The 15972-nt window shown below is 38.1% G+C and overlaps 1 protein-coding gene across 2 annotated transcripts in view; it reads left to right on the forward strand.

The window, feature by feature from the left end:
- Positions 1 to 15972, forward strand: part of ATP10D (ATPase phospholipid transporting 10D (putative)) — an 86022-nt gene that overhangs the window by 17111 nt on the left and 52939 nt on the right. For both annotated transcript variants that reach the window (XM_070068192.1, XM_070068191.1), the window contains 4 exons: positions 2600 to 2706; positions 2984 to 3115; positions 3509 to 3636; positions 3754 to 4006. In XM_070068192.1, coding sequence (XP_069924293.1) covers positions 2600 to 2706; positions 2984 to 3115; positions 3509 to 3636; positions 3754 to 4006 — 620 coding nt within the window. The remainder of the gene's footprint in view (positions 1 to 2599; positions 2707 to 2983; positions 3116 to 3508; positions 3637 to 3753; positions 4007 to 15972) is intronic.

Genomic DNA, 15972 nt, shown 5'->3' on the forward strand with positions numbered 1-15972 from the left:
ATCATGAAGAAGGCAGATCCTGAGAACACTGTGTTTTGCTTAAGATGAAATATTTCTGCTGAAGTTGTTGGGAAATTCTATTGTGGTTAAATTCTAGATGGTTTCTACTTTCTTATCAGAGACATGCTCATAAGCCATCTTGTAGGATGGGTCCTTTTCTAGGAGTATTTCCTTCAGTTTCTGACTGTTGTTAAAGTTTCCTGTTGCACATTTGTTGTTCAGGGGCTTGCAGTTTTTGACTAGAAGTCCATCACTCTGAGGGTCGCATCATGGAGCTGTACTCTCCCCCGACAGTTGGGAATGCTGACTTCCCTGAGAGGGTCAGACTTGTCTCTGGTATGGTGAATTTTGCATACAGGCAGGAGAGATCAGTGATAAACTCTAAGCTAGATACTATGTCTTGCCCGAGCATGTGTTTGGTAGATTAAAAAAAAATTTACAAGTATTGTTAACTGTACAAATTGTGTTCCTGAGTCCCAATTCTGACAATTTGTCTAGTATCCAGGGCTCCAACTCCTACCTCGGATGTTTTTGCTCTGTTGTGAACTTAACAAGTAACTCCAAGTTTCTGGGACTGCAGTCTTGGTCTCCCTATGTCAGGCTTTCTCTTTATCCTTGGGGTATGATTCTTCCTTAACAGACATCATTTGCTGGGCTAGGCATTGAGTCTTGCCCTGGAACTCATTATTTAGTTCCGAGGCCCTGTTAGTTTCTTGGTTGTCCAGATTGTCACTTTCCCCTGAGTTCCTGGATACCAAGTTTACATGCCGTTTCATGGCCACATTTGTGACAGGCTACTCTGATTTCGGTTTGCTTGTGTAGTAGCTGCCTTCCTGATTAAGATGAATGATTGCTGGGGTGGCCTTCCTCCTAGAAGTCTCGGATTCTTCCTCCCTCAGTGACCAGACTGGCATTGGGCTACTCTGTTGATGTCTATACTTGTAGTTGGTCTCAGCGATTTTGATTAAATACTTAATAACAGAATCAGTCCAGGTAGATAGTGATTTATATTCTCTCTCTCTCAATCTCTCTCTCCGCGTGTGTGTGTGTGTATGTATGTAAATGTTTTATCCACTGAACTATCAAACTGTCTCCTGATTCTTTTCCTGGTTTGTGGCCCAATTTCAAAAAAAAAAAAAAATTGATGTCAGGCTCACCATCTTTTCATGATTACTTCTGATCTTGTTACTTTTGGGTAGAGCCAACATCGTCCAATCTATGACCATATTGCATGCTGAATACCAGATTTCAATAATAGCTATCATGTTTATATCAACCATGTTTTTCCAGCATATGAATGGAAGTGCTGGGTATACATTATATAGGTGTCACATGGTAGCATCTGGAGTGGATGGGGGCTCTGTGACAGTCAGTGCTCTGTCATATCCAGTCAGGTGTAAGACATGTTTGGGATTTTCAGCAAGTGCAGTCAACATAGAAGCTGTGTTTTGGCCTCATGGTGATAACCTAGAGTGATGTAATGGTGAAAAATAAGGATTCCAGGCAAAATATTAACACTTAAGAACTTTGAAAATGATGGTTTTTTATGTTAAATCTGTTCCTATAAGAACTCTACGAATAACACACACCATAATGACGATTATTGGTAGGTGCTTGCCTCCAATATTACATAATAATGTCATTCTATACACTGTATTTAGTTGATAAATACTAAATTTTCTTTCCCAAGAAATAGGCTCATTTATTTTATTGAATTTGCCACATTTAAGATTGAGCTGATTGCCTTCTCTTTGTGTTGAACTCCCCATTACTCCTTTTTTTCCCCTCCATGACATTAATTTATAGAATAAACCAGATCATTTTGCCTGCAGAATATACCACACTTTACATTTGGCTGACTGCATCCTTGTAGTAATGTTTAATATGTTTCTCTGACCTTATTTTCTGTAAACTGTAACGTGGAACTTCCAAAATCTGATGAAAAAAATACAGTTTCTCTGCCTAGAAAATACAACATATTTATTCATACACTTACTTAAATGCACAAAATATTGCACACAACTTGAGAACTTTCATAGATCCTCTGAAACCACAGACCCCAGGTCAAGATACCCTGATAAAAACTTGAGTAGTTGCCTGTGGGACCATGACTTCCTTTATGATAAATCAGGATCATCACATTATCCCCGTGTCAGATTGGTGTTGTCAACCTTATCTGTTAATTGTAAAGTTTCCCATCAACTTTTCACCTAATGATATTACCATTACCTAGAGTGATTCTTAATTTCATCCAGATTGGAAAAGGTAATTAAATCAGTTTTCTCTCATGAACTATCAAGTCACACCGAACATAATTTGTTCTAAAAAAGAAGGAACCTTATTGAATATTTTTGTTTTTTAAATACTAGAAATTGATTATAAAAATGACTAATAAAAAATAGTAATTAAATTTGTTGTTTCTTTTTCCTAGCCAAAGCAGGTAATTGAAATAACAAAGCAAATGGGCTAAAGATTTGAACCTTTCCTATGAACCACCTGCTTTAATACTCCAAATAAAAGGCTCAAAGATCATGATTTGTATTTTTACATTTCCACCTTTGCCACTTAAATATGAATCTATATGCTGTCTTTCTTATAGAGAACATTCCAACAAAGAGCGCGTGGGTCTCAGTAAAGAAAACTTGTTGCTTAGAGGATGCACCATTAGAAACACAGAGGCTGTGGTGGGCATTGTGGTTTATGCAGGTTGGTTGTGCTTCTGATCTTCACCATTGTCTCCCCTGTGCTTCTGGACAAATTAACAGTTTTCATTTACCCAAAATGCAATTTACAGAAGCAGAACGGAAATTCTGTCTTGATAGATTTGGTCTTGGTTTTTCTAAATGGATTAAAAAGCAGACTAAATTGAAAAGTATATATTATGTAACTACATGTTATTAAATTATCTTCCAGAGAGATTTTTAAATATGACATTTGCTACTTTAATTTGCATATTTTCTGACATATTGTGTTTCCTATGTAGGTCATGAAACCAAAGCAATGCTTAACAACAGTGGGCCACGATATAAGCGCAGTAAACTAGAAAGAAGAGCAAATACTGATGTCCTCTGGTGTGTCCTGCTTCTGGTTATAATGTGTTTAACTGGTGCATTGGGTAGGCAAAATTTGATTTTTTTTTATATCTTTTCAGCAAAACATTAGCCTGAAGTATTTTATTTTAAATGATATTTATGAATTTTTGATTTCTAGGAGGGAGTTTCTATTTGTCAGTATTTTTCCTCATGTCTTTGTCTCTCTCATTGTTTGGCCAGCAAAAACGTTAATGTTAACTATATCCACTCACACTTTGTTATGCTATTGAAGGGATGTGGGAAGCAGTTGAGAGGCAGAGAGAAAGGAGGATATATACACTTTTGAATTTGAATTTATTTCCAAAAACAATTATGTTCAACCCAAATGAATATTCTCATCCCTCCTTCTTTAGGCATCAAGTTGTGTATTTGCATAATATGTCTAACAACCTTTCAATGTCTGTGATTTTTGGAAGGTCATGGAATCTGGTTGAGCAAATATGAAGACGTACTCTTTTTTAATATTCCTGAGCCTGATGGACATATCATATCACCAGTGCTGGCAGGATTCTATATGTTTTGGACCATGATAATTTTGTTACAGGTAATTTCTATCAAGCTTATCATGGAATTTTTAGATGTTTGCTATGTATCCAGTTATATTCAGTTTCTCATTCTTTCTATAACCTATTTTAACATTTTACAAATTGGTTTTTCTTAGGTCTTGATTCCCATTTCTCTGTATGTTTCCATTGAAATCGTGAAACTTGGGCAAATATATTTTATTCAAAGTGATGTGGATTTCTATAATGAGAAAATGGATTCTACTGTTCAGTGCCGGGCCCTGAACATCACCGAGGATCTTGGACAGATTCAATACCTTTTTTCTGATAAGACTGGAACCCTCACTGAGAATAAGATGGTTTTTCGAAGATGTAGTGTGGCAGGATTTGATTATTGCCATGAAGAAAATGGTGAGTGCTGGGTTCCTACAAGAGCCAACATTAACACTGGTATTTTTTGTGGTTTATGTTTTTCTTTTGCAATCACTTATATGTCTGATAATTGTGACATAATAGTTATACATTTAAGCAGTTGGTACTCAAACTATTAGTTAATTTTTTTTTTTTTTTTTTTTTTTTTTTTTTATAAACTTTTATTTAATGCATATAATTTTCCAAAGTACGACTTATGGATTACAATGGCTTCCCCCCCATACCGTCCCTCCCACCCACAACCCTCCCCTTTCCCACTCCCTCTCCCCTTCCATTCACATCATGATTCATTTTCGATTATCTTAATATACAGAAGATCAGCTTAGTATACATTAAGTATGGATTTCAACAGTTTGCTCCCACACAGAAACATAAAGTGAAAAATAATAGATGATTTTTTTAAATGATGATGAAATCAGAGCAGACCTATTGTCATGTTTAATCCCAGTGAGAGTCAAGTTGGGAATTGATAATTTCTTTTTTTTTTTTTTCTTTCTTTCTTTTTTTTTTTTTTTTTTTTACAGAGGATCAGTTTAGTATGCATTAAGTAAGGATTTCAACAGTTTGCACCCCCATAGAAACACAAAGTGAAATATATTGTTTGAGTACTCGTTATAGCATTAAATCTCAATGTACAGCACATTAAGGATAGAGATCCTACATGAGGAGTAAGTGCACAGTGACTCCTGTTGTTGACTTTACCAATTGACACTCCTGTCTATGGCATCAGTAATCTCCCTATGCTCCAGTCATGAGTTTCCAAGGCTATGGAAGCCCTCTGAGTTCTCCGACTCTTATCTTGTTTAGACAAGGTCATAGTCAAAGTGGAGGTTCTCTCCTCCCTTCAGAGAAAGGTACCTCCTTCTTTGATGACCTGTTCTTTCCACTGGGATCTCACTCGCAGAGATCTTTTGCCAGAGTGTCTTGGCTTTCCATGCCTGAAATACTCTCATGAGCTTTTCAGCCAGCTCCGAATGCCTTTAGGGCTGATTCTGAGGCCAGAGTGCTATTTAGGACATCTGCCATTCTATGAGTCTGTTGAGTATCTCACTTCCCATGTTGGATCACTCTCCCCTTTATTTACTCCATCGGTTAGCGTTAGCAGGTACTAGACTTGTCTATGTGTTCCCTTTGACTCCCAGTCCCTTCACCATGACCAACTGTGAACTGAAACTGATCACCTGGAACAGTGAGATGGCATTGGTACATGCCACCTCGATGGGATTGAATTGGAATCCCCTGGTATGCTTCCAACTCCACCACTTGGGGCAAGTCAGCCTGAGCATGTCCCAAATTATACATCTCTTCCCTCTCCCATTCCCACCACCATGTTCAACAGGGATCACATTTCAGTTAATTTTCAACACTTAAGAATAACTGTGCATCAATTACAGATCTAACTATTAGTTTATTTGAGAGACCAAAGTCTACCATCCTCTAGGTTCACTTATGCATTATTCACTTAACTCATTCAAATGGAGTTCAAGTTTCACTGTTGTCCCTTCAGAGTTGGTGTATCGAAGCCAAGGAGTCTACTGCCATACTTTCTTTAACAATAAATTACTAGTAGAGCTAGAAGGTAGGGATTGGTGGGGGTGACAATGATATTGTATTATAGATACTTTAGAGACTCTAATGAAACTATGGACCATCTCCCTGAAAAATATTTTGAAAATAATTGCAAAGGACTCGTATTCCTATCATCTGGCCCCACTGAATCCACTGATGCAAGCATAATTAGTTTAAGAATAAATAAGATGAAGCCGGCGCCGTGGCTCAATAGGCTAATCCTCCACCTTGCGGCGCCAGCACACCGGGTTCTAGTCCCGGTCGGGGCGCCGGATTCTGTCCCGGTTGCCCCTCTTCCAGGCCAGCTCTCTGCTATGGCCAGGGAGTGCAGTGGAGGATGGCCCAGGTGCTTGGGCCCTGCACCCCATGGGAGACCAGGAAAAGCACCTGGCTCCTGGCTCCTGCCAGGATCAGCGCGGTGCGCCGGCTGCAGCGGCGGCCATTGGAGGGTGAACCAGCGGCAAAGGAAGACCTTTCTCTCTCTGTCTCTCTCTCTCACTGTCCACTCTGCCTGTCAAAAAAAAAAAAAAAAAAAAAAAAAAAAGAATAAATAAGATGAACTGAATTTTTGGCTCTAAGGATGTAAATTTATAATTTCAAGTTTTCTTTAAAAAGTTGAACTTCATTAACTTTTTTATTTATGAAAGTGATTTGTTCCCATGAAGATAATTCAGAGACATGAACAAGTCAAATGCCTTGCTCTTGCTATATTACCACCATGAATAATTTAGTGAAATATACAACCATCCATTTCTTAATGCGCATTTCTCTGTATATAAACATGTCTTTACAAGATATCTCTTTTGTAAGTTAGAAAACGTTCTAATACTTTTTGCAATTTGTTTCTTTTACCCAACATTTCATGATTTTTTTGTCCGCTCATAAATTAAGATAAACACACCTTCATTACATAAATATATAGTCAAGCATTGTTCTGCTTAGTGGTGAACACTTAGTTTGACGTTACATCTCTTATTCAACAGATCTTTTGGGAGTTCCTAATATGTTGCCCCTGATCTCATGTAGCTTAAACATAAGGCCAAGAAGATAAAAATTATGACAGATAAATAAAATTCATCATGTAATGTGCATCTTTGTAATATACATTTGTATGTTGTTTTTTTTTTTTTTTTAATTTATTTGTTTGAGAGGCAGTGTTAGAGGGAGACACAGAGAGGTCCTCCATTCTCTGGTTCACTCCCCATTTGGCTACAATGGCCAGAAGTGGGCCGATTCAAAGCCAGGAACCAGGAGCTTCTTCCAGGTCTCCCACATGGCTGCAGGGGCCCAAGTACTTGGGCTATCTTCCACTGTTTTCTCAGACCATTAGCAGGGAGCTACATTGGAAGTGGAACAGCCAATACTCGAACCGGCACCGATGTGGGATGCTGGTGCCATGGGTGTAGGTTTACCCTGCTACACCACAGCGTCGGCCCCTATTGTTTTTAAAAGATACACTTTACTTCCAAAATACCTTGCTAATATCCATTCCAACAACCCAGATAAAAATGCCTGCTTTCCCTTTAACTCTAATGGAATGAAGTTATGCTTTTTTTTAAAAAAAAAAAAGATTTATTTATTTGAAAGTCAGAGTTACATACACACACACATACACACACACAGAGAGAGAGAGAGGAGAGAGAGAGAGATAGGTCTTGCTGGTTCACTCCCCAGTTATTGGCTGCAACGGCTGGAGCTGTGTCAGTCTGAAACCAGGAGCCAGGAGCTTCTTCCAGGTCTCCCACGTGGGTGCAGGGGCTGAAGGACTTGGGCCATCTTCTACTGCTTTCTCAGGCCATAGCAGAGAGCTGAATTGGAAGTGGAGCAGCCGGGTCTCGAATTGGCACCCATATGGGATGCTGCACTTCAGGTTAGGGCGTTAAAGCTGCTGCACCACATCCTTTATCAGATGTGATGTATAGTTTGCAAACATTTTTTCCCATTCTGTCAGTAGCCTCTTCGCTTTGTTGTTTCCTTTGCTGTGCAGAAGCTTCTATGTTGATGTAATCCAATTTGTCTATTTTTGCCTTTATTGCCTATGCTTCTGGGTCTTATCTAAGAAGTCCCTGCCCATGCCAATGTCTTGCAGCTCTTCCCCTATGTTTTCCTCTAGTAATTTGATGGTTTCAGGTCCTAGGTTTAGATCCTTGATCCATAGTGAATTGATTTTTGTATAGGGTGTTAAAAAGGGACTTCATATTTCATAATTCTGCCCATGGAAACCAATTTTCCCGGCACCATTTTGTTGAAGAGACTGTCCTTTCTTTAGAGATTGGTTTTAGCTCATTTGTCAAAGATTAATTGGTTATAGATGTATGGATTAATTTCTGGGATCTTTAATCTGTTCCATTCATCTAAATGTCTATATTTGTGCCAGTACCAGGCTTTTTTGATTATAACTGCCCTGTCATATGTCTTGAAATCTGTTATCATGATTTATTATTTATTTATTTAATTTATTTGATTATTTATTTATTTGATTTATTATTTAATATTTCCTTGGCTATTCTGGGTCTCTTGTATTTCTGTATGAATTTTAGGGTTGTTTTCTAGATCTGAGAATAATATCCATGGTATTTTGGTTGAGATTGTATTGAATCTGTAAATTGCATTGGGTAGTATGGACATTTTATTGATATTCTTCCAATCCATGAAAATGGAAGATTTTTTTGTTTTTTTTTTCTTCTATTTCATAATGTTTTATAATTTTTATTGTATTGATGTTTCATATCTTTGGTTAAATTTATCCCAAGTTATTTATTTTTGTAGCTATTGTGAATATGACTGATCTTACAAGTTCTTTCTCAGCAATGGCATTGTGATTGTTGATTTTTGTGTGTTGATTTTACATCCTGCAACTTTGCTAACTCATGAATTCCAGTAAGTTGAGTCTTTTGGTTCTCCTTTGTATAGGATCACAACATCTGTAAACAGGGATAATTTGACTTCCTCCTTTCCAATTTGTATCTCTTTGATTTCTTTTTCTTATCTAATGACTCTGGCTATAACTTCCAGAACTATATTCACTAGTATTGGTGAGAGTGGGCATCCTTGTCTTGCTTTGGATCTAAGTGGAAATGTGTCCGTCTTTTCCCCATTCAATATGATGGTGACAGTAGTTGTGTCCTATATTGCCTTGATCGTGTTGAGGTATGTTCCTTTTAGATTTGTTCTAGGTTTTATCATGGAAGCATCATTGAGCTAATCATGATTTTTGTTCTTCAGTTTGTTAAGGTAATGTATCATGGTTATTTCATTGTGTATGTTGAACCATCCCTACACTCCAGGTATAAATCTCACTTGGTCCAGTTTGATCTTTTTGATGTGTTGTTGGATTCAATTATCTAGTAGTAGTTTGCTGAGGATTTTTGCATCTGTGTCCAAGGATATTTGTACTTTTTCGTATATCTTGTTCTTGTTTTGGAATTAAGGTAATGCTGGCCTCATAGATGGAGTTTGAGAGGATTCTCTCCTTATCTCTTATGAATAGTTTGAAAGGAATTGAAATTAGTTCTTTAAAAATTTGGTAGAATTCAACAGTGAAGCCATCTGGCCCTGAGCTTTTCTTTATGGGGAGGGTGCTTATTACTGATTCAATTTCTGTCTTTGTTACTGGTCTGTTTAGGTTTTCTGTGTCTTCAGGACTCAATTTTGGTAGATTGTATGTGTCCAGGAATCTATCCATTTCATATAGGTTTCTCAATTTTTTGGCATACAGCTCTTTTGTAGTAATTCCTGATGATTCTTTTTATTTCTGTGGTGTCTGTTACATTTGCTTTTTCATCTCTGATTTTATTGATTTGGGTCTTCTCTCTTTTTTTTCTGGTTAGTTTTGGTTTTGTTGTATTGCATTTTAAGAATTTCCATAATTTATGTCACTAATCCACCATTAGTTTAGGTAGTCAATGGTCATTTGATGAGATAAGCAACACTATAAATAAACCTGTGTATAACGTTTATGAGGTTAGTGATTTCCAGAATATTTTGACCACAAATCCCTATTTTCAAGAATAAATGCTTCTTAAAATATATGATGGGAAGTGTTGCATGTTTTTGTTTTTATGTAATTTAATTTTTTTAATAATATTTTAAAAAGTAAACAAGAGCCTTCTTCCACCCTAGTCCCTGAACATACACGTTCCTATCCAAGTGAGTAATTCTCTTCCATGCCTCTCATGCAAGAAGACACCAATGATAAGGAATCAAATGCTGAACTGTAATTGATAAGATACCTCTTTGGGAATCGTAGATTGTTGTGCTTCCTCTCAAAAGTGTGGCCTTTGCCTAAGCATAGACACATACAGAGCTTCTGGTATTTTTTTTATTCCTGTGGTTTAAAACCAAGCCTATGCACATGGGCACACACACACTCAGTGGGGGTGGGGTAATGGTCTGGACCAATTCTTTCTATAACTAAACCCAATGACATTTATTTTCACTGAAATGAAAACTGTTTTACAATGTATCTGTTTTAATGGCCATTCCTTCAGGGTTTCTAGTGAAACTGTTGGCTAGGAGATACTTTCAGGAGAATATTGCTGCTTGAAAATAACCCCTTGCATATGCGCTGTGAAGCCGAGCATGTCTGACAGCGCCGTTCCACGTTTTAAAGTATTGCAGCTTAAAGTGTGGTCCGTCAGCAACGCCAGGGCGCATATTGGAAATGCACAATCTCAGGTCTCTGTTCAGAGCTTCAAATGAGGTCCGCATTTTACAGAGCTCCCAGGCAATTAGAATGCATGTTATTTTTTAAGCACCGTGTCATATGACAGCGGAAAGGGAACACCTGTTTTTAAAAATAAACTTTATTTTGGAAATGCTTTAGACTTAACAGAAAAACTAGAAAGCTGTCATAGAGGATTCCAGTGTACATAAATGATTCTCCTGTTGTTAATGGCCATCATGATACGTATGTGAAAAGTAATGAACCGATATTAATACATAATCAACTGAAATCCATACTTTATTAGAATTACCTTGTTATTTTTACGGAACATTCTTTTTCTGTTATAGGGTCACATCCAAGATACCATATATCAGTCATCATTTATACTTCTCTAAACTTAGTGATTTCTCAGACCTTTTTTCTTTCTTGATTATCTTAACAGTTTTGAGGGGTATGATTTCAGGATGTTTCTCAGTTTGTAGTCCCTTAATCTATAGAGTATCTGATGCATTTTTGTGAATCTGAAATACATGGAAGCAGCATTGAGTACTTTCCAAAAAACTTGTAATCAGACCTCTTCAATCTGAATCTGATTTCCACTACCTACAAGCTGTGAGACCCCCTAGCAAGTTATCTAACTTCTTTTTTTTTTAAGATTTTATTTTATTTATTTGAAAGAGTTACAGAGAGAGTTAAAGACACTGAGAGAGGTCTTCCTACCGCTAATTCACTCCCCAGATGGCCGCAACGGCCGGAAATGCACCAATCCAAATCCAGGAGCCAGGAGCTTCCTCCAGGTCTCCCACATGGGTGCAGGGGCCCAAGGACTTGAGCCATCTTCCACTGCTATCTCAGGCCATAGCAAAGAGCTGGATGGGAAAAGGAGCAGCTGGGACTGGAACCGGCACCCATATGGGATGCCGGCGCTTCAGGCCAGGGCTTTAACGTGCTGTGCCACAGCGCCAGCCCCAAGTTATCTAACTTCTTTGTGCCCCAATAAAAAGGATCATAGAATGTATCTACATATTTGGATGATTAAATGGATGAGAGAAGATAATTCATGTAAAGGCACATAGAACAGAACATGACACAGAAAGAAGTTGTGATACTAGCTGCTGTTATTTTAATAAGAAATAGCCCTGTCTCTTAAGGAACTCATAGTCTGATGTGGGAGGCAGACATTTAAACATAGAATGATCATATCAATTGTTGCAAGGTTAAAGTTGGTGCTCTTATTGCATATTTTGATTTCCAAGCACTCAATTTTGCTGGTGGAATTTGGCACTGATTAAAGTGTGGCATCAATCAGTCAAGATTTGGACATTTTTAGAATACTGGACATGTATGAGGAATTAGTTTAGAACAAGAGGTTTGCTTGTTAGTGACATCTGAATGCTATGGATAGAAGAAGCGTAGCTGAGTGGGTTGTTCACTAGCAGGTGAAAGTTGGAATGCTGGCAATGTTTGGGAGATTAGTTCACAGTGAAAGACTTGCTGGAGGATGTATATACGATACAGTTGAAAAAGCTCAGCAGAGTGTGCTGTTCACCCTTGGTTTCAACCCTTTGGAGGGCACACTGAAAAGTGTGATGAACTTCCTGTTTCACGGACACACGTCTACTTCTTTTGAATATTAAGTCAACTCAAGTGACCAGTCATAAATAGTTTATTGGGTACTTGAAGAGGAAAATGAATAGAGAAGACAAATGAGGAATTAAATCAGGAGGAGAAATTGAGTAATTTAAACCTAATCCAGTATCTTCCCTTGGAAAAAGTGAAGGATTACAGACTTTCTACGTTTTCTCTTATGAGTCAGAAGGCAGAATTCCTGACTCACTTTGAGGCATTTGTGGAACTAATTACAACCTACTTTAAGAGAAGTATTAGAAGTCTTTATAACACTTTGGATACATTTTACTTCTCAATGTGGTAATAAACCTTTGCTTCTCATATCCAATTTTTGTAGAATTTTCTCTGGGCCTGGACATATAGCTCCAGTAACTTTGTTTTTTTGAATTGCATTGTAATTTTATTGGTCTTTTTTTCTCATAGCTTTGAATCAAACAATTAAAGGTGAAATCACTCCATATCTTTTTTATTCTACTCTTAACAGTTCTACTTATTGAGAAGTCTGTTATACAATAATATTTGAGCTACTTAGCATGTTATTAATCACATAGTTGCATGATGTCTGATTTCCCCAGTGATGGCTGTGATCATGAGGCATAGCCCTCATGTTCATATGGATTTTGAAGTACCCTATGTATTTTTAAAATAGTATTGCATCTCAATAAATTTCTAGTGCTACACAAGGATTATCAACTTTGCATTACTGATATTTTGATATTTTGTCATGTGGAGCTGTCCTGTGCATTATATGATGTTTAGAAATGTCTTTAGCCTCTGTCCACTGAATGCCAATAGCATCCCACCCCAAGTTATAATAACCAAATTGTCTACAGCTGTGCCAGAATTCCTCTGGTATACAAAGTCACTTTGTGTTGAGAATTTCTGAGCCAACCTATTCCACATACAACATCGCCAAGGAGCTATTACTTGGTATACAAACTGGTTCTGGAATCAGGAAGACCTAAATTCAAATCCCAGCTCTACCTCCAGGTTGCTATTTAGCCATGGTTAAAATACTTAATCTCTTTGAGTCTTAGTCCCTACAGCTGAAGAATACAACAGTGGTATTACTACTCATTATTTTAATTCAAAATATATATATACACATACACACAGACACACACACAGACAACCTTGCCAGATGCTTAATAAAAGGAAGACCTCTATAAATGTTAAGTCTTTATCCCACAACTTTCCCTCGATCTTAGGGATATTTTATCCCCATATCTTACTTTTTCTTTTAACAAATATTTATTAACTATAGGACATGGACTCATTGAAATCAAAGAGAGGAGGCTGATTATTTTTTTACCCAGAAACCTTTTATTTAAGGTATACAAACTTCATGCATTTCAAAAATATAACTGTAGGAACATAGTGATTCTTCCCACCCTACCTGCACTCCCTCCTTCCTACCTCTTCCCTCTCCTATTCCCATCCTTATTTTTTACCAAGATATATTTTCAATGAACTTTATACATATAAGATTAACTCCATAGTAAGTAAAGAGTTCAACAAATAGTATGAAAAAAAAAAAAAAGCTGTCCCTCAACAGTTGCAACAAGGGCTGTTCAAAGACTTTGCATCTCAAAATGTCAATTTCACTTCTATAGATTTCTTTTTAGGTGCTCTGTTAGCACCTGATCTGCTACAGATCAGGGAGAACATAAGGTACATTTCATTTTAGGACTGGCTTATTTCACTAAGTATAATGTTTTCTAGTTGCATCCATTTTGTTGCAAATGACAGAATTTCATTTTTTTCTGCTGTGTAGTATTCCATGGTGTACATATACCATAATTTCTTTATCCAGTCTTCAGTTGATGAACATTTGGGTTGATTCCATATCTTTTTGCTATTGTGAATTGAACTATTATAAACACTGGGGTACAGATAATGCTGATTTGATATGATGATTTCATTTCCCTTGGGTAAATTCCCAGGAGTGGGATGGCTGGGTCATATGGTAGGTCTGTATTCAGATTTCTGAGGTATCTCCATAGTGTATTCCACAGAGGCTATACCAGTTTACATTCCCACTAACAGTGGCTTAGGTTTCCTTTTTCCCCACATCTTTGCCAGCATTTGTTGTTTGTTGATTTCTGTACGAAAGCCATTCTAACTGGGGTGAGGTGGAACCTTATTGTGGTTTTGATCTGCATTTTCTTGACATCTAGTGATCCTGAGCATTGTTTCATGTGTCTGTTGGCCATTTGGATTTCCTCTTTTGAAAAATGCCTGTTTAGGCCCTTTGCCCATTTTTTAACTGACTTGTTTTGTTATTGTTGAGTTTTTGAGCTCTTTATATATTCTGGCTATTAATCCTTTATCAGTTGCATAGTTTGCAAATAATTTCTCCCATTCTGTCGGTTGCCTCTTCACTTTGCTGAGCTTTTTCAGTGCAGAAGCTTCTCCATTTGATGTAATCCCATTTGTCAGTTTTGGATTTCATTGCCTGTGCCTCTGGGATATTTTCTAAGAACTCTTCACCCATGCCAATGTCTTGCAAGGTTTCCCCCATGTTTTCTAATAATTTGATGGCATTGGGTCATGGATTTAGGTGGATTTTTGTGTGAGGTGGAAGGTAGGGATCTTGCTTCATACTTCAGAGACCCAGTTTTCCCAGAACCATTTGTTGAAAAGACTGTTCTTGCTCCAGGGATTGATTTTGGCTCCTTTGTCAAAAATAACTTGGTTGTTGATTCATGGGTTAATTTCTGGCATTTCTTTTTTTTTTTTTTTTTTTTTTGACAGGCAGAGTGGACAGTGAGAGAGAGACAGAGAGAGAAAGGTCTTCCTTTGCCGTTGGTTCACCCTCTAATGGCCGCCGCTGCAGCCGGTGCACCGCGCTGATCCAATGGCAGGAGCCAGGATCCAGGTGCTTTTCCTGGTCTCCCATGGGGTGCAGGGCCCAAGCACCTGGGCCATCCTCCACTGCACTTCCTGGCCATAGCAGAGAGCTGGCCTGGAAGAGGGGCAACCGGGACAGAATCCGGCGCCCCAACCGGGACTAGAACCCGGTGTGCCGGCGCCGCAAGGTGGAGGATTAGCCTATTGAGCCACTGCACCGGCCTCTGGCATTTCTATTCTGTTCCATTGGTCTATGCATTTGTTTTTGTACCAGTACCAGGCTCTTGATTATAACTGCCCTGTAGTATATCTTGAAATCTGGTATTATGATGCCTCTGGCTTTTTTTTTCTTTTTAAGATTTATTTATTTGAAAGAGTTACACAGAGAAAGAGCGTCAGAGAGAGAGAAAGGTCTTCCATCTGCTGGTTCACTCCCCAATTGGCCACAATGGCTGGAGCTGGGCCAATCCAAAGCCAGGAGCCAGGAGCTTCTTCTGGATCTCCCATGAAGGTGCAGGGGCCCAAGGACTTGGGTCATCTTCTACTGCTTTCCCAGGCCATAGCAGAGAGTTGGATGGGAAGTAGAGCAGCTGTGTCCATATAGGATGCCGGCACTGCAGGCACCGGCTTTACCCGCTACACCACTGCATCGACCCTTGGCTTTGTTTTTGTTGTATAAGATTGCTCGAGTTATTCGGGGTCTCCTGTCTTTCCATATGAATTTCAGCTTTTTTTCTATGTCTGGAAGAATGTCGTTGGTATTTTGATTAATATTGTATTGAATCTGTAAATTGTTAGAATACACCCTATTAGTGCATTTGGCTATCCTTATATGTAGTATAGATGAGGATTCAGGGGACTGCGTTTGGAGGCTAATAAAATTGGTTTTTAGGACAACTTTGTGAAACCAGGCAAATAACTTCCATTTATTGCTACAGTGAAAACGTTAACAGTACCTACTGAAAACACTGTTGTAATGATTAAATGAGGAAAATGCCTAGTACCTATTAATTTTGGCATATGGAAGTTATAAATGTCCAAATGAGAGGTATGGAGGAGAACTGGTACAGTTACAGAAGCCTTCCTTGGGGAGCTGGCATTTGAACCAAGCCTTTAAAGATGTTCCAGATTTTTGAAAACAGGCCAAGAAGGGATATTCCAAGCAAGGGTTCAGGTGAGAATTGTGGAGGTCAGAATCTTTGGGACACAGTGTTTAGACTGGTTTTTGAAA

This window comes from Oryctolagus cuniculus, chromosome 2, assembly GCF_964237555.1.
Source record: "Oryctolagus cuniculus chromosome 2, mOryCun1.1, whole genome shotgun sequence".
In the NCBI taxonomy this organism is placed as follows: Eukaryota; Metazoa; Chordata; class Mammalia; order Lagomorpha; family Leporidae; genus Oryctolagus; species Oryctolagus cuniculus.